We start from the raw sequence: 19,512 nt of genomic DNA on the forward strand, positions 1-19,512 counted from the left end.
TTTGCTTTATTTAAAAAACCAAAAGGATTTTTTTTAAAGGTGGTAAAAAGTCATAAATAGTGTATGATGGGTTATCCATCCTTCTAGAAATGACTATGTTTTTCTGGTGTGAGAACTTTGAGAGCTCAGTGAGCAGTCTTCAGGTTTCAGAACTGAGCTTCATGTATTTAGTCCTGTCCAGGAATCAGCAAACACACTTGTGAGAGGCAGCAGTTGAATACTCTTAAATTTAGAGAAGCTCTGATTTGCTGTCACCGTGGAGAATTTCAGTTATACTTTGAGATCTGCATAGACTTGGTTTTGTTTATCAAATCTGTAGGATACTGCTTAACTCTTGAAAATCTTGGAGCTGATGTTTTACTAGGCATATAAATAGATACATTTCTACCTATTATTCTTCCCATTAATTCATTCTTCTCTCATATTTTTGTGAGTAATGGAATACTTAAACTATAAATGCAGAAATAAGCCTACCTGAATAACTGGATTTTGCCCCTTTCCCTCTATTTTATCTGTCTATCCCAAAGACTTTCAAAATTGTGGACTATGAAGATGAGTTAGATTTGCTTTCTGTGGTAGCTGTTACTCAAATCGACGCTGAAGGAAAAGCTCACCTGGATTTCCACTGTAATGAATATGGAACTTTACTTAAAAGCATTCCACTAGTGGAGTCATGGGATGTGGTAAGTAGAGTCCATGGAACACAAAGTTGTAAACCTTTTCTTTATAGGTGCCATTTATTAGAACAGATGTTACTGTGTTCATGTCAGTCCAGACTCACCTATGCCAATGACCACGTGAAAGAGGTTATTGTCCTATATACAGAACAAAAGAGTACTTCTTAAGCCTTCCTCCCCTGGGCACCAGTGGCCTTAAAGATAAAACTTCATGTGTTTTCCTGAGACTTATTGTCTCTTTCCTTACCCTAGTCTTTGATTTTCTTTCAATTAAAAATTTGGAAACATTTTTTTAAATAAGAGAATATGGTAATAAATCCACACAGTTATTTAATAGAGACCATATCTAAGCATGTAGGATTCCCAGGTACTCTTGAATACATTTGTCTGATATTTCAACTATTATAGAATGTCAAAGTTATAAGGAACAATAGACACCATTTTATCCAGGTCTTGTTTTATCAGTGGAGAACCTGGGAAGTTTGGCAATTCATACATGATCACACAATAAGATAGATAGTAGCAGTGTTGGAAATAGAATCTGGGTATTTAGACTCCTGAGTCCAGAGTTCTTTTTATTCTCTATATTTTGTAGAATGCCTTTTTTTGTTAATAATATGCATATCCACAAATAATGAAAAACCTCTTTCTAGCAACTATTTTCTTCTAAATATATATTTGAAGATCCCTAGCATAGGTACTGTGACATTTTAGTAACACAGTAGTGAATATGGCTGTGTGAAAAGGAGAATCCATATGATTGTATTTTTGTTACAGACATACAGCCATGAAGTCTACTTTGACAGAGACTTAGTGCTACACATAGAGCAGAAACCCAACAGAGTCTTCAGCTGCTATGTTTACCAGATGGTATGTAACACTGCGGAAGAAGAAGAAACCATAAACAGAAGCTGTTAAAAAGAGTGAGATAATTGTAACCTAGAGACTTTAAGCCAAACACCCCAGCAGCTGTGTCCAATCCATTTTATTATCTGCATGGCACATTCTCCAATATTTTCCAAAAAAGTCTTGTGTTGACTTCAGATGACTATGACTTCTTTTTTAAACTCTTCCTATAAAAGATGGTGAGGACCTCATTTTTTGTAAAGGTTTTTTAGAATACTGTTCCAAGAAGTTTAGTGTTTTGCAGCTTTGAGCTAGGTGGTAATGCAAATATAAAATGCTGGGAAAAGAAAAGGACAGGTTAATTCCAATTGTTGAGGAGTAAGTCATTGATGGGATGGGTCATTGATGGGTTCTTAAAGGATGGTTTGGAATTTTGTTTGTTAAGGCTAGGAAAGACAGGGAGAGACAAAAGTAAACATGCAGAGAGAAACCACATATCCTCTATACCAAACTTTGCTTAAGGATGAGAAATGAGATGTGTTATGTGAGAACATTATTTTGAGCCCAAAATGTGTCATCACAGTTTTTTAAAATCTTATACATGTATTTATATGTGTTTTGTATTTGTATATGTAGTATCAGGAATTGGTTCTAGTTCCCAAATTATCTTTTCTTCCTTGGTTTTGTTCTCCTGGCTTGATGTTCACATTGAATAGTTGTGTTTCTATATAGACTAATGTAAAAGATTCCAAGCAAACCTTAAGTGAAATGTTTTTCTGATATGCATCCTGTTTAGCTTTTAATGTATCTAAGGATGTTCTCATCTCACCATTCTATTCATTTAGTGAGTTTTCTGATCTTAAATGTTTAGGCAATATTTTCATACTTACGCAGTAAGATAAAGGTACCCTTGCCTGCACTAGTTCTGTTTCCTGTAGAAGAGTAGATAAGGTCCCAGGAGGAGTTCTTACTAGCTTGGGGGTTGCCTGATTAACCAGAGAAAATTTTTGGCTTACTTATGAAACAAGCATTATTTCTTCTTTGTTAGGAAAGATCTAAATATGATCCTTGAACCTTAATAATCATTCTTTAAAAAATTAAAGGCAACCCAATTAAAGGGAGAAAATGTTTCTTTGTGCTTCCTGTTTGAGAAATTCAGTTGCTTCCATTTCGCATGTTCTGCACATTTATCTCATTTAACCTCAAAAGAATAACTAGTAATAAGGAATTTATTACAGCAGCAACAATCATTGCTGATTCAAGTTTAAGGTTAAAATATGGAATTTTAGCTTGGATGATTTACATTAAAATCTTTCCATTTTTTTCTTCAGTTTTGGCTTGATGCCATGTTAAGAATGATGTGAATTCTTCCCAGTTCTGCGCTGGTGCTAGACATTGCCCCATACTTTCAGTTAGACACTAGCTATATCTAAATAGTCCCACTCAGTAAACTTACATCTTGAAAAACAAGACCAGTAAGAGGACAGGGAAAGTACTAAAGAAAGGAACCAATGTTGTGTGAGTTTCAAAGCAGATGCAAGGCTGTGTAAAAGTAGAATGTTCATTCTCCATTTCCAAGAGTGTTTCAGGATAGGACGTCTTAAGACTTCAATCATGTCAGGGATTTTTTTTTTTTTTTTTTTTTTTTTTTTGAGACGGAGTCTTGCTCTGTTGCCCTGGCTGGAGTGCAGTGGCTTGATCTCAGCTCACTGCAAGCTCCGCCTCCCGGGTTTACCCCATTCTCCTGCCTCAGCCTCCCGAGTAGCTGGGACTATAGGCGCCCGCCACCTCGCCTGGCTAGTTTTTGTTTTTGTATTTTTTAGTAGAGACGGGGTTTCACCGTGTTAGCCAGGATGGTCTCGATCTCCTGACCTTGTGATCTGCCCATCTCGGCCTCCCAAAGTGCTGGGATTACAGGCTTGAGCCACCACACCCGGCCAGAGATTTTTTTTTTTAGGTGATTATTGAGTTTCTCCTTCTCCTTTAAGTCATCACCTTCCTTTTATGAAATGATAGTAAGGAACTCATCTACTCTGAAAGGCATTTGAGAAATATCTGAGACCCCTGGCTGCTTTTTTGCTGGGGGTAGAGGGTAGAATACTTCTCACCTAGATATAACTTACCACTAAGAAACCCCCAACATGTCACCACTGCCTAAATCTAACTAGACCAGGGTCCAGAGGCCATCCAGGCCAGGCAGGAAATGTGCCTCATGTGAAAGACAGTAAGGAGTTGTGGGCAGTGTAACAGGAGAGCTATGCCCCAACTAAAAGGAGCAGCTGCTACTGCTTAGTTTCAGCCAGTTGCAACAGTATGTGGGAATATAGGCTGCATGATTGTTAACAAGATAGGTGGTAAAAATATGCCAAAAGATACAGAAGATAGCAAAGACTGGGGAATTTGGATACCACACATAGCGAGAGACAATGAAGCATGCTTCCCAGCTCACCAGAGTGTCACACAGCTGCTCATTCTGCCACCTGCCAGACATTAATGTCTTCCTGCCCTTCATAAACCCTCTCTTTACCTGACTTTTTTAATTCAAGACTCTAGCTACGTGCCCACCTACTTAACAGGTACTAGTGACAGGTACAAAACGTTATGGGTAACAATTCTGAGTGTTTAATGCAAGCCCAGGTGAAGCAGGATAGCTTCTATCAGGTGCAGACATTAAGCTGAAAAGAGGTACATTGTGCATTGCACTCCTGGATCTAAGTTTCTATATTCTCAGAGCATCGATGCGGGAAGCTTATTGTTCCTTAAATTTTTACAATATTTATCACAACTCTGGGAGAAAACAAAACAAATCCTATCCTATTTACTGTTTGTGCTCCCTAGTGAGGAGATATTGCTCTGTTTAGACAAATTAAGGCACTACACATTCTTCCACCAATTGAAAGTTTTGTGTCTTACAATTCTTTTGTTTAATAATACATTTATTGAGTACTTTCTATCTAGCAGTCACTGTGATACAGTATAAGTAAAATAGGTTGTCTCATTTAATATTCAGAATAACCACATGAAGTATGAACTGCCATTGTCTTTCCCCTTTGTGCAAATGAGGAAAGTGAGGCTTACAGAAGTCAATTGGCCCAGGGTCCCACAACTAATAAGTGCAGAAGTGGGAAATAGAACCAGATTTGTTCAGCATAAACTTGTGCCAAATTTCCTGCAAAGCTCTCAAAAGGCAATGCATGTTATTTTATCCCATATATAGCATACCAACAACTATAATACTGGGTATATAGGAAAATGCTTAATAATTGTTTTTTACTGATTATTCAATGTCTAAATTTTGAACAAATTTGGGTAAGATGCAAGTCACACATAAATTGACAGAAAATATAGTTCTTCATTCAGTGGTTAGCAGTCATTAAAAGGTGATTTCCCTTTGTGGTGATAATAAAATAAGTATTAGTAGTTAGTCTTCATATTATTTGGCTTCCTTATTAATAATTTTTATATTTTCTTCTCCTTCTTACCATATTCACATGTATCATCCATCTTTTAGAATCCCAGGGAGCTGATTTCTGGTCCCTATGTTGCTATCAAATCTGTATCTTGCAGAAAGAATAATTTATTTCAAACAAGGGACATACAATAGAAAGATAAGACCTACTGAGGTCTTTTTCCCATCATTTTATTTTTTTTTTTTTTTTGAGACGGAGTCTTGCTCTGTCGCCCAGGCTAGAGTGCAGTGGCCGGATCTCAGCTCACCGCAACCTCTGCCTCCTGGGTTCACGCCATTCTCCTGCCTCAGCCTCCCGAGTGGCTGGGACCACAGGCGCCCACCACCTCGCCCGGCTAATTTTTTGTATTTTTAGTAGAGACGGGGTTTCACCGTGTTAGCCAGGAGGGTCTCGATCTCCTGACCTCGTGATCCGCCCGTCTCGGCCTCCCAAAGTGCTGGGATTACAGGCTTGAGCCACCGCGCCCGGCCTTCCCATCATTTTATTATGAAACATTTCAAACATACAGTAAAGTTGAAAGAGTTTTATAGTAAATACTGAAATACTGACCACAGGGATTCTACATCTTACTCTACTTGTTTTATTATTTTCCTATCCAGCATACTTTTTGATGGATTTCAAAATAAATTGCAGTTGCTGATACACTTCCCCCTAGTACTTCAGCTGCATATTATTAACTAGAGTTTAGTATTTATTTAGTTTTTACTTTTTTATTTAAGATTTACCTGCAATAAAATGCCCAAATCTTAAGTATAAATTCACTGAGTTCTTGCAGACATATACCCTTTCCCAAACCCTTTCCAAAATTTAGAACATTGCAATCATCTTCAGAAAGTTTCCTAAATCCCTCTTCCAGTCTATCCCCTCCCCACCCCTCAGGTATAACTACTGTTCTCATTCTTTTATATCAGAGGTTAAATTTACCTGTTCTAAAACTTCATATAAGTGAAATTATACAAAATGTAATTCTTCTTTGACTTAGCATAGTGTTTCTGAGATTTATTTGTGTTGTTGCATGTGTCAGTGGTTCATTTCTTTTTATTGCTGAGTATTCTTTTGTATGAATATGTCACACAGTTTGTTTATCTTTCTGTTGATGGACACTGGGCTCTTTCTGCTTGCTTTTTACTGTTATGAATAAAGCTGCTATGAACATTCTTAGACAATTCTTTTGTGAACACATGTCTTTATTTCTCTTGGGTAAATATCTGGGGATGGAATTTTCGAGTCCTTGGATAGGTGTATGTTTAGTTTAATAAGAAACTGCCAGGCCTTTTCCCCAAAGGATTGTACGATTTTACATGCCTGCAACAATGTAGGAGACTTCCACTTGCTCCACACATTCTCTAACATTTGTGGTGGTTAGTCTTCTTTATCTTAGTATTTATGCTGGGTGTGTAATCATTTCTAGTTGATAACTCAGATTGTTTCTACTTGTGGTTAGCAACCCTCTTGTCAACTTGACCTCCTTTCTTCCCCAGGAACTGCTGAAAACATTCTTTGTGATAATAGTTAAGATATCCCAAAACTCAGCTTGAATTATTCTTTCTCAAACATGGGATACATTGCTCATCAAAGAACCCTGATTCCTTTAATGGAGATTATAGTTGGGAACAACCTGGGTTCTAAGGGCGTGTGTTCCACCGTTTCACATGACTACTGGAGCTGGACAAAATGGCACTGGAGAAGAAAAGAGGTCACAGCAATCATTGTAATACAAGCAGAAAGGTGACTTTTTTCTTTAAAAGTTATGAGTTCATGTTATGAACATGATAATAGGTGAAATCAGTTGATTTTTTTTTTTCTAATATGATAGCATATTAAACAAGCTGTATCCTTTTCTCGCTAACTGTAGTATTCTAGGCTGGATATGTTGTGATAGCAAATTAGTATATTCAAATTTTAGAGGTGCACAAAATTTCAGAAGTATTTATTTATTTATACTCTTTTTGACTCTCTATTCAAGTGTCTTAGAATTTGTGCCAAAGTTTGCAGGTTCAGTTCCTTTCCTCATTATAACCTGAGTCCTATATAAGGGTAAAGGTGGGAAGAAGGGGGAGTCTCAGCCTCCTATATGGGCACATTAAAAAACACCATGCTCTGAACACTAGGCTCTCAGATAGAACCCACTGAGGTTAACAGACAATAGCAAGGAAAGGGAGGATTGAGATCAGCAAAAGCCTGTAAGATTTGTCTGATACTCTTCTTTAACTCTTTGTTTTCATTGATACAAGTGTTATTCCTGATTAGAGACAACATTGAATTTGAGTTTCATAAAGAATTTTGGCTACACTTTTTTTTCTCAGAATTAGAATAACCAACTTTGCAAAGGTGGTAAATCCAGTAAAAAGATGTCAGCAAATAAAATCAAATTATTACTTAGAATTATCAGAGATCTTTAAATTTTCTTTATAGACTTATTGAGGTATAATTGACATGCAGTAAACTGCAGTTCTTTTTTTGAGACAGTCTCGCTATGTCACCCAGGCTGGAGAGCAGTGGTGCAATCTCAGCTCATTCCAGCCTCTGCCTCCCGGATTCAAGAGATTCTCATGCCTCAGCCTCCCAAGTAGCTGGGACGACAGTGTGCACCATCATGCCCAGCTAATTTTTCTATTTCTAGTAGAGATGGGGTTTCACCATGTTGGCCAAGCTGGTCTCAAACTCCTGACCTCAAGTGATTCACCCACCTTGGCCTCCCAAAGTGCTGGGATTACAGGTGCCCAACCAAAATCTTCTATGGAGAGAGAGAGAGAGAAAGTCTTACTATGTTATGTTTTCGAGGCTGTTCTCAGACTCCTGGGCTCAAGCAATTCTCTCACCTCGGTCTCCCAAAGTGCTGAGATTACAGGCGTGAGCCACCACACCCGGCCAAAGGCACAAATATTAACAGACTCAAATTATCTTCTTCCCAGGACTTAAAACCTTGAAGAAGCTCTGGGCATGTTGACAGCCTCTCCCAATCTTATCTCAGTTCAGAAGGATCATATACTGAATAAAATTATATCAAAAGTACTTCATATCTAATAAATTATGTCTAAAGTTAGTTAATACCTGCTCTGACCTAGTTAATGCCTTGAACCTATTTTAGTTCAATGTACTTTGAAACCTTGGATCACCATGGAAGTGATGAAACTTCTAGTTAACAAAATTCGTAAAGATAACAGTCGGTGAAAGTGACACTCTACCTGCCCAGATAATATGCATCTATAAATTGACCTCTTAAGTGAAATTTTCAAAACAGAATTACTTACCAATAATTTAGCAAATTTTTTTTTGCCGTATAGCATTTACGAGCAAATGCTCCATAACAATAAATGTTTTATGGCTCAAGTATTTTTTATTTTCTCTTTAAAGGGTATGTGCTCAAGTATACAGCCATTTTCGAATCCTATTCTAAACACCACTTGTGTTTCTGAAAAACACAAGCTCCAAAGGCACAGCTTTTCAAGTTTTACCTGTTACAAGACTAGTTAAAGCAACAAGTCTAGTTAAAGCATGTTAAAAGAATTGCATTTTAATTAAAGTATAATAATAAAAAAAAAAGAATTGCATTTTAAAAGCCATTATAACACTTAATTTTCCTGTCTCTAATCTGTCTCCCTCTCTTTAAAGAGCAAAACCAGTGGGAATTAAAGGAAGTCCCAATCCCAACCTCATCTAAAACCTCAGCTATTACACAACATCTGCTTGAAGATGTGCTGAATCCAATGTAGACTTGAAGAGGTCCTTCGGCCTCATTGTCACACCTAATAGAACATCCCAAATGTCCCATTCCCAGAGTTTGTCTTGGTCTGCCCTACCAGCTGGACTCACGATCCAGTAGTTTCCTGTTTCAATTTCTGTAGAAAGTCTTGAGTGCCTCTGCCCCTCTGGAGTAATCATAGAATTTATTGTCCAAACCCAGACACTTTTGAAAGTGAAAGGAGATACCAATAATCATTATGTCTAGACAACAGGCACAAACCAAGCCTATTCTGAGCAAAAGGGAACATATGGTCACCCTAGCTAGAGCTAATAAAAGTAACCAGGAAATCGTAAATCTGCCCATTTACAGATTATTATTTCTTTTCAATCTGGTATGCCAGACTTCCCATAATCAGTCAAGGGGGTAATGGACATAGTTCATTGAAACAATTTTCCATTTTTATCTACAAACCATTTACAGTCTCCTCTGCCAAGGGTGGTCCTATTGCTGCCCTGGTATTCCAGGATCATATTTTCTCCTGCAGTGCATCTACGTTTCCCTCAAATTAACCTAGTCTTTAAGGTCTGGGGTCTTTGTATTAGTCTCATTTCTGACACCAATTTGTATTGTCAAACAGTAAAGTGATATAAAGTAATACAAAAACACTAACAGAGGATGGGAAACATTTCTGTAATAGAAAAGTATATGAAATGTACAGAGATGATCCCAAAAATGACAGAACAACACAGCATGCTGGAGGCACAGGGTTTACAAATTCTCACAAGGTTATATAGCTGACGATGTTACCTGTTATGCAGAGTGGTTGTTCATCCAGGCATGAGCTACTCAGTTTTGCTCTGTTACAGGGAATTTTATACTTTCCTGGTTCTAGAGACTCTAAGTGCCACCTGTTCACCAGGTACAACTAGTACAAAGCAGTCTCAGCACATGCCTCAGTTTTTACTGTGAGACTACATAAGATGAAGTCTAATTTCCTAGTTTTTTCTTGTTTGTTTTTTTCAAATGGAGTCTCGCTCTGTCACCCAGGCTATACTGCAGTGGCACGATCTTAGCTCACTGCAAGCTCCACCTCCCAGGTTCACACCATTCTCCTGCCTCAGCCTCCTGAGTAGCTGGGACTACAAGCGCCCGCCACCATGCCCAGCTAATTTTTTTTATTTTTACTAGAGACGGCGTTTCACCATGTTAGCCAGGATGGTCTCGATCTCCTGACCTTGTGATCCGCCCGTCTCGGTCTCCCAAAGTGCTGGGATTACAGGCGTGAGCCACCCACGCCCGACCCTAATTTCCTAGATTTAATATCCCTTAGCAGGCCTAGACTTCCCCATACCTGTCTGGAGTCCATTTATACGAGTCCAGTGTTGCCAGGTCTTGCAAATTTTTTAATGGTAGAAATCTTGATTTATGTTAAATGTTCAAATTTTTAAATGACAGCCCTTAATTAGAATATTAAAATATTGCACAAGCCAAACAAAATTTTTTTTTTTTTTTTTTTGAGACAGAGTCTCGCTCTGCCCCCAGGCTGGAGTGCAGTGGCCGAATCTCAGCTCACTGCAAGCTCCACCTCCCAGGTTCACGCCATTCTCCTGCCTCAGCCTCCCGAGTAGCTGGGACTACAGGCGCCCGCCACCTCGCCTGGCTAATTTTTTTGTATTTTTAGTAGAGACGGGGTTTCACCGTGTTAGCCAGGATGGTTTCGATCTCCTGACCTCGTGATCCGCCCGTCTCGGCCTCCCAAAGTGCTGGGATTACAGGCCTGAGCCACCGCGCCCGGCCAAGCCAAACAAAATTAATCTGCAAGCTTCTCTCCAGCATACTCATGGGCTGTATACCTAGCAAGGGCCAAGTGTGTTTATTTCTAAACCTCTTTTTGCCAGTTATGTGTGTTATTATAATTATATATTTATGACTTTACCCATGAAATGTGATTAAAAATTTGCTTTTTATTTTAAAAAGATTGAGTACTTTGGAAAGACTCGCTAAAATTAGGTCACTAGAAATTGCTGTCAAATGCCGTGTGTTCAAAATAGTTGTAAAAGACTGAGAGATGTCTTAGCTTAGGTTCCCCCAAAAGGAGACCCTGAGGCAAAAGCTTTTATGCTACCTCCTTGGTAAGGAGTGAAATCTCAGAGAGCAAAAGTAGGGGGTAAGCAGAGTGAAGCAGATCCAGAAGGAAACACGATATGAGGATGTGACATCAACCTGGCCACCAATAAGTGCAATGAAATGCTTAATGTCATGGTCACACCTCTGAGAAACCACATAAACCACACCTCCAAACAGTATGTGTGAGATGGGTTGGGAAGAATTTATGATTCCTCAGCTCTTACCTGCTGCTACTCAAAGATTCACCCCAGAACATAATCTCTCCTGAATTTTCAGATTGCCCAAGGCAGAATTCACCTTGACATCAGTGGACAGGCAGCAAGGAGGACTCAGAGCAACATGACCTACATGAAGTACTATTGGCTTGGCAGTTCTTGCCAGCCGGAAGTTCAGAGTCCACACAGAACAGTCTTGCTAGCAGTGGCTGGAACAAGAGAATAGTGAGACCAAGAAGACTGGAATCAATGCAAGCTGTCTGATAAAAGAGGTAAATGAAAAAGAACTTGGATCCTGGACTCAGATTTCTTCATATATGTCTTTGAGTTCTGATCCACTGTAAGAATAACAATTCTTAGGCCAGGCATGGTGGCTCAAGCCTGTAATCCCAGCACTTTGGGAGGCCTAGATGGGTGGATCACAAGGTCAGGAGATCGAGACCATCCTGGCTAACACGGTGAAACCCCGTCTCTACTAAAAATACAAAAAACTAGCCAGGCGAGGTGGCGGGCGCCTGTAGTCCCAGCTACTCCGGAGGCTGAGGCAGGAGAATGGCGTAAACCCGGGAGGTGGAGCTTGCAGTGAGCTGAGATCTGGCCACTGCACTCCAGCCCGGGCGACAGAGCAAGGCTCCGTCTCAAAAAAAAAAAAAAAAAAAAAGAATAACAATTCTTGAGGCCAGGCGCAGTGGCTCACGCCTGCAACCCCAACACTTTGGGAGCCCAAGGTGGGAGGATCACGAGGTCAGGAGTTTGAGACCAGCTGGGCCAACACAGTGAAACCCCGTCTCTACTAAAAATACAAAAATTAGCTGGGCATGGTGGCACGTTCCTGTAGTCCCAGCTACCCAGGAGGCTGAGGCAGGAGAATCTCTTGAACTCGGGAGGTGGAGGTTGCAGTGGGCCAAGATCACGCCACTGTACTCCAGCTTGGGCAAGAGTGAAACTTCGTCTCAAAAAAAAGAAAAAGAAAAAGAGAAAAAGAAGACACAGAATATGTAACGTGAATGAGAGAAGGCCTCTGGCAGCACTGCAATCCACTGTCTCTCCCAATAGGGCATAACACGGATGAGGAACACACAGATGCATCTGGAATTGTGCTGAAAGAGCTCAAGAGGCAAAGTTCTTTGGATGTTTTTCACCTCCTGGTGGCCGTGGATGGAATCAATGCTCTTTGGGGAAGGACCGCTCTGAAAAGAGAAGATAAACGCCCGATTGCCCCAGAGGAATTAGCACTTGTTTCACAAGCTGAGGAAAATGATGAAAAACGACTGCCATGGAGGTGCCATTGTGTTGACTTTGAGCCAGACTGGGTCTCTCTTTAAGCCCCGGAAAGCGTATCTGCTCCAGGAGTTGCTGGGAAAGGACGGATTTGATGCCCTGGATCCCTTTATTCCCATCCTGGTTTCCATCTATAAGCCAAAGAAATTCGAAAGTTGTATTCAGTATTATTTGGAAAACAATTGGCTTCAACCTGAGAAAGCTCATACAGAAGAAGGGAAAAAAGAGCTGCTGTTCTTAAGTAACACTAACCCCTTGCTGCTGGAGCGGCACTGTGCCTACCTCTAAGCCACAATCACAACATGCGAGGAAGACAATGGACATCTGCTTTAGGCTGGACCCAATGAGATGAGGAAGTCCGGCAGTACACAGGAAGAGGAGCCAGGCCCTTGTACCTACGGGGGATTGGACAGGACTGCAGTTGGCGCTGGACCTGCATTAAAATGGGTTTCACTGTGAACACGGGACAAGATACTGCCTTGTTCCAGAAACATACCAGTTTATTGGATGTGGTTTTTCACATTTAAGATAATTATGGCTCTTTTCCTAAAAAATAAAGTATCTTTCTAAAAAAAAATTCTGCTGAGGCAAGCAGATCACAAGGTCAGGAGTTTGAGACCAGCCTGGCCAATATGGTGAAACCCTGTCTCCACTAAAAATACAAAAATTAGCCAGGCGTGGTGGCGCGCCTATAGTCCCAGTGACTCAGAAGGCTAAGGCAGGAGAATGGCTTGAACCTAGGAGGCAGTGAGCCAAGATTGCACCACTGCACTCCAGCCTGGGCAACAGAGCGAGATTCTATCTCAAAAAAAAATTTTAAAAGGCGAGGCGCAGTGGCTCACGCCTGTAATCCCAGCACTTTGAGAGGCCGAGGCGGGCGGATCACAAGGTTAGGAGTTTAAGACCAGCCTGGCCAATATGGTGAAACCCCCGTCTCTACTAAAAAGTTACAAAAATTAGGTGGGTGTGGTGGCAGGCGCCTATAGTCCCAGCTACTTAGGAGGCTGAGGCAAGAGAATCGCTTGAACCTGGGAGGCGGAGGTTGCAGTGAGCCCAGATTGGGCCACTGCACTCCAGCCTGAGCGACAGAGCGAGACTCTGCCTTACTGCTTTTTTATAATGTAATACCTTTATTGAGCTCTGATTCCTATACCATAAAATTCACCCTTTCAGAGTGTACAATTCACGGAGGAAGTGGGGCTACTTGGAGTTGGCACAGGTTCTCTGCTCCTACCAGCTTCACCATGTAAAAGGTTTCCTTTAAGATCCCTCTGACGTCCGACCTGCAGCTGCTGTACAAAGTACTCAGTGTTTCTGAAAGTACAACTTTCACAGCAGTCTTAAAGATTGCAGCAGAATAATTTAAAGTTCCTGCTGCAACAAGTGCAATTACTACTGCCAGTGATGGAATATAAATAAATTCTGCACAGACTGCTGGAAATGTTTTTCTAAAACATGGTTCAGAACTACAAAGTATGCCTAGAGATTATATTGGGAGGAAATATCTGTTACTTGAAACATACAATTACTTTTCAGAATAAATATTGCTAATTTTTTTAAAAAGTGTAGAATTCAGTGGTTTTTAGTATATTCACAAAGGTGTGCAACCATCATCACTATATAATTCCAGAACATTTTATAGCCCCAAAAGAAACCTTGTACACATTAGCAGTCACTCTCATGCCCATCTCCCCACAACTTCTGGCAACCACTAATCTACTTTCTGTCTCCATGGATTTGCCTATTCTTGACATTTCACATAAATGAAATCACACAAAATGTGACCTGTTGTGTCTGGCTTCTGTCACTTAGCATAATGTTTTCAAAATGTCATCCATGCTGTAGCATGTATCAGAATTTCATTTTTTTCTGTCCAAATGATATTCTACTTTATGAATCTATCACATTTTGTGTGTATCACATCCATCCATCTGTTGATGGATATTGGATAATTTTCATATTTTAGCTATTATCAGTAATGCTATTGTAGGCCAGGCACAGTGGCTTATACCTGTAATCTCAGCACTTTGAGAGGCCAAGGCAGAAGGATCACTTGAGACCAGGAGTTCAAGACCAGACTGGACAATACAACAAGATGCTGTTTCTAAATAATACCACTGCTGTAAACATTTATATACAAGTTTGTGTGTAGACATATGTTTTCAATTCTCCTGGGTAAATACTTAGGAGTGAAATTAATGGCCATTTGGTAACTATGTTTAACTTTTTGAGCAACGGCCAAACTGTTATACCATTTGATATTCCCAGCAGAAAGGTATGAAAGTTTCAATTCCTCCATATCCTTGCCAACACTTGTTCTTTTCCATTTTTTGATTACAGCTATCGTAGTTGGTATGAAGTGGTATTTCATTATGGTTTTGATTTGTATTTCCCTAATGGCTAAGGATTTTGAGCATCTTCTCATGTGTTTATTGGCTATTTGTATATCTTCTTTGGAGAAATATCTGCTCAAATCTGTGGCCAATTTTTAACGGGATGATCTTTTTGTTGTTGTAAGAATATACTCTGGATACAAACCTCTTATCAGATACGTAATTTGCAAATATTTTCTCTCATTTTGTGGGTTGTCTTTTTCTCAGTGGTGTTTTTTGAAGCACAAAAACTTTTAATTTTGGTGAAGTCTGATTCATTTTTTTACTTTTGTTACTTATGTTTTTCATGTTATATTTAAGAAACAACCGTCTAAGTTCACAAAGACTTACTCCTATGTGTTCTTCTAAGAGTTTTCAGTTAGCTCTCACATTTACATTATTTTAATCTATAATCTTAGAATGAATGGAATTTAATGTTAACACTATTTACTTTCTTACTCCCTCCTTCTATTACACAGGAAACAAATGGTGTTTGATTCTAAGTGTATTCACTAATACAAGGCTGGGGACTGCCCCATGAGGGGTGAGCATGAGGGCCATAAGAGATATTGCTGGGAGCCCACTTTGAAACAGGAATTGGTGACAGAAGCAAGCCCCAGCCACTGGCCTCACTTAGAGCTGGAAGAACAAGATTTTATCCACTCCTAAGAGGAAGTAAGGGAGAAACACAAAGATACTGCCAACATACCAGTACAGGCTCACTGAGAGGGGCTATCTATTCTATCATCTTAAGTATATTTCCCCAACCTTCAGGTGGATATGGTTTTCATATGCTCCTACAGTAAGTGACTATACATTCTATGATACTATGAAATTAATACCTGTTATTTTATAAATTTTGACACTAATAGGTGACAGCCAAATAGTGACTATGTTATTAGCTTGTATGCGAGCAATTGTTAACCTTTTGTGCCTTTGAACCTATCAGAATTTCGTCAATGTGCTGTGATAAATATTCGTTATTTTGAACTTAATAGACTACATACAAGTGTCTAAGAAGGCTTTTGAGTCATCACAGAGTAATAACCCCATCACAGAGTAGTAACTACTATAGTCATAACTACATTACAAAATAATAACTGCTATATTTAGACACAGTGACCTGTGTGTCTATTTCATGACTTTGATCACTGAACTCAGTACATGCTCTATCAGTGAAAAAAAAAAAAAAAAAGAAACAGCAGTCAATTGTGCTTTTAATTATGTAGGAATAAAATAAACAAAATGCATTTGATAACTATGCCTGCTAGAAGACATGTGTATTAGATAGGGAGATGTAGCTAGAAAGTAGAATTTCCACATCAGAGAATACTATGATTATATAGATTGATGAAGCAAAACTATTTTTGTCTGTGCTGATGTTACTTTACAATTCTGTTGAATAAGAAATCCCATATTTAGGTGTGTTCAGAAGTGCATAGTCCCTGACAGTCATTCTGAGAATGTCATTTGGGTTATGGTACTGCAGTTAATGTGTTTAAATACCTAGAACATGTAATACTTGTCTTAGAAGTTTTGAGAAATATATTGGCGATTCAAAGAGAATCCACAGATTTATCAGGAAGGAGCAGAATTGGCACATAGTTCTTTTTAGCAGAACTGCCCAGACTCATGAAGGACTGTGAATGAACTACACTGCAGGATAGGGAAATGTCTTAATGCAGCAGCTATCCAAGATGTTTGAAGCAGCTGGAAATGCCCCACTTGGGACTGGACTGTTTCAGGATGTAACTGAGGACAGAAAACCTGGGGATCACAGTTCGATGGAGCTTCTTGGCCTCATGATCAGCATCACAAAGGAAGGAACCTGGTTTGAAATGGTTTTTGACAGCGTCGTTCCTAAGTTGGGCTGTATCTCAGGAAAGAGGTCTAGAGCTCTTCAAAGAACCTGGACAGGCACAGTGGCTCACGCCTGTAATCCCAGCAATGTGGGAGTCCGAGGCAGGTGGTTCACTTGGGGTCAGGGAACCAACCTGGCCACAATGGTGAAACCCCGTCTCTACTAAAAATACAAAAAAAATTATCCTGGCATGGTGGCACACACCTGTAATCCCAGCTACTCGGGAGGCTGAGGCAGAAGAACTGCTTGAACCTGGTAGGCAGAGGTTGCAGTGAGCCAAGATGGTGCCACTGCACTCCAGCCTGGGCAACAGAGTGAGACTCTGTCTCAAAAAAAACAAAACAAAAAAACAAAGACCCAAGAATTACTGTGAACCACCATGTCCCAGTGTCACTTAGATATACTATAGCAGGGTACCTCAAAGTCAATTTGCTGTATGGTCACTGGCAAAGAAAGTACACACACACACACACACAAAAGTTCATTTGCAATTACAGAATTCAAGCTGGGCACGGTGGCTCAGACCTGTAATCCCAGCACTTTCGGAGGCCGAGGCAGGCGGATCACGAGGTCAGGAGATTGAGACCATCCTGGTTAACACGGTGAAACCCCATCTCTACTAAAAATACAAAAAATTAGCTGGGCATGGTGGCGGGCACCTGTAGTCCCAGCTACTCAGGAGGCTGAGGCAGGAGAATGGCGTGAACCTGGGAGGCGGAGCTTGCAGTGAATTGAAATCACGCCACTGCACTCCATCCAGCCTGGGCAACAGAGCGAGACTCCGTCTCAAAAAAAACAAAATTCAAAATGTTCAAAAATGAAAAGTAAATCACCCTCTCATCCCCTTTCTCAGTCTGTTTCTGAACTCTCTAGGTTTGTTCTTGCATTACTATAAAGAAATATCTGAGGCTGGGTAATTTATAAAGAGAAACGGTTTAATGGCTCATGGTTCTGCAGGCTGTACAAGCATGGCGTCAGCATTGCTCAACTTCTGATAAGGCTTCAGGAAGCTTCCAATCATGGCAGAAGGTGAAGCAGGAACAGGCACATCAGAGGGTAAGAGGGGAGTAAGAGTGGAGGGGGAGGTGCCACATGTATTTTTTTTTTTTTTTTTTTTTTTTTTTGAGACAAAGTCTTGCTCTGTCACCCAGGCTGGAGTGCAGTGGCGCAATCTCAGCTCACTGCAAGCTCCGCCTTCGGGGTTCACGCCATTCTCCTGCCTCAGCCTCCCCAGTAGCTGGGACTACAGGCGCCCGCCACCACGCCCAGCTAATTTTTGTATTTTTAGTAGAGACGGGATTTCACCGTGTTAGCCAGGATGGTCTCGATCTGACCTCGTGATCCACCCGCCTCAGCCTCCCAAAGTGCTGGAATTACAGGTGTGAGCCACTGCGCCTGGTCAAGGTGCCACATGCTTTTAAACAACCAGATCTTGTGTGAATTAACTGAGCGAGAACTCACTTATCACCAAGGGGATGTTTGAAAAACATTTACAAGGAATGGGCCCCCATGTTAATGGCCTTTCACCAGGCTCCACCTCCAACATTGGGAATCACATTTCACCATGAGGTTTGGAGGGGACAAACACCCAAACCATATTATCTCTCTTCCTGATCCTTATCTTTTACATATAGAGCTACAATCCACCTAGAATTGTTTTTATCTATAATGTGAAATGGGGGCTAACTCTTCCTTGCCTTCATAAAAAATTTCCATTAGGCTAGGTGTGGTGACTCATGTCTGTAATTGCAGCACTTTGGGAGGCCAGGGTGGGAGGATCGTTTGAGCCCAGGAGTTCAAGAGCAGCCTGGGCAACATAGTGAGATGCTCTTTCAAAAAAAAAAAAAAAAGTTTATTAATCCAGCATCATCTATACCACCTTTGTCATAAATCAGTTCTCTACATATGCACTCTGCTCTATTGGTTTATTTGTCCATATTTGTACCAGTATCACACTGTCTCAATTAGTATAGATTTATAACATGTCTTAATATCTAGTAGAGTATGTCCTTGCACATTCTTCTTTCTCAGGAGTGTCGTGACTATTCTTGACCCAAACAAATACACATTTTAGAATCTACTTGTCAATTCCACAAAAATTAACTCACTGCAATTTTAATTGGAACTTCATTGACTCTATTGACAAACTTAACTAGAAATGACGTCTTTACTATTTTAGGTCTTTCAATACATCAACAAAGCCCATGCCTCTATTTATTTAGGTCATTTTCCATTTCTTTAAAATTTTTTTTAGGTTTTCTGTATCGAGGTTATCGCATGCATCGTGTGAAGAGAGTCCACCAACAGGCTTTGTGTGAGCAACAAGACTGTTTATTTCACCTGGGTGCAGGCAGGCTGAGTCTGAAAAGAGAGTCAGCAAAGAGTGGTGGGACTATCATTAGTTCTTATAGGTTTGGGATAGGCGGTGGAGTTAGGAGCAATTTTTTGCTGGCAGTGAGTGGATCTCACAAAGTACCTTCTCAAGGGCAGGGAGAATATTACAAAGTACCTTCTTAAGGGCGGGGGAGGATATTACAAAGTGCCTTCTCAAGGGTGGGGAGGGTGTGTCATACAAATTACATTCACAGGGACAGGGGACTATCACCAAGTACATTATCGCAAGGGCAGGGAGGGTGTATTGTCACAAAGTCAATTGATCAGTTAGGGTGGGGCAGGAACAGATCATAATGGTGGAATGTCATCTTTTGTGATTCTTCAGTTGCTTCCGGCCATCTGGATGTACACGTGCAGGTCACAGGGGCTCAGCTTTAGCTTGGGCTCAGAGGCCTGACAGAGGTATTACATACCTTTCTTTAGAGTTGTTACTAGGTATTTGATATATTTTGATGCTATGGTAAAGGGAATCTCACTTAAATTTCATTTTTTAATCATTTGATGCTTAACTAGGAATGCAAAGAATTCAATTTTATTACTTCCTCTATCCTTAATTCCATTTTGTAGTTGTTGTTGTCGTT

At 40.3% G+C, this 19,512-nt stretch overlaps 1 protein-coding gene and 1 pseudogene across 3 annotated transcripts in view; both read left to right on the forward strand.

Moving 5' to 3' along the window:
• DCAF17 (DDB1 and CUL4 associated factor 17) overlaps positions 1-11,477 on the forward strand; it is a 56,582-nt gene extending 45,105 nt beyond the window's left edge. For 2 of the 3 annotated variants that reach the window (XM_023185939.1, XM_023185937.1), the window contains 3 exons: positions 528-683; positions 1,455-1,547; positions 11,085-11,477. In XM_023185939.1, the coding sequence (XP_023041707.1) occupies positions 528-683; positions 1,455-1,547; positions 11,085-11,249 (414 nt within the window). In that variant the 3' untranslated portion in view covers positions 11,250-11,477. Of the gene's footprint in view, positions 1-527; positions 684-1,454; positions 3,143-11,084 lie in introns of those variants that run through there. The other variant, XM_023185938.1, reaches the window with a different exon arrangement.
• A 2,071-nt stretch (positions 11,478-13,548) lies between these two features.
• On the forward strand, positions 13,549-14,146 carry LOC111522188 (annotated as a pseudogene).
• The last annotated feature ends 5,366 nt before the right edge of the window (positions 14,147-19,512 follow it).

The sequence above is a fragment of the Piliocolobus tephrosceles genome, chromosome 11 (assembly GCF_002776525.5).
Source record: "Piliocolobus tephrosceles isolate RC106 chromosome 11, ASM277652v3, whole genome shotgun sequence".
Lineage (NCBI taxonomy): Eukaryota > Metazoa > Chordata > Mammalia > Primates > Cercopithecidae > Piliocolobus > Piliocolobus tephrosceles.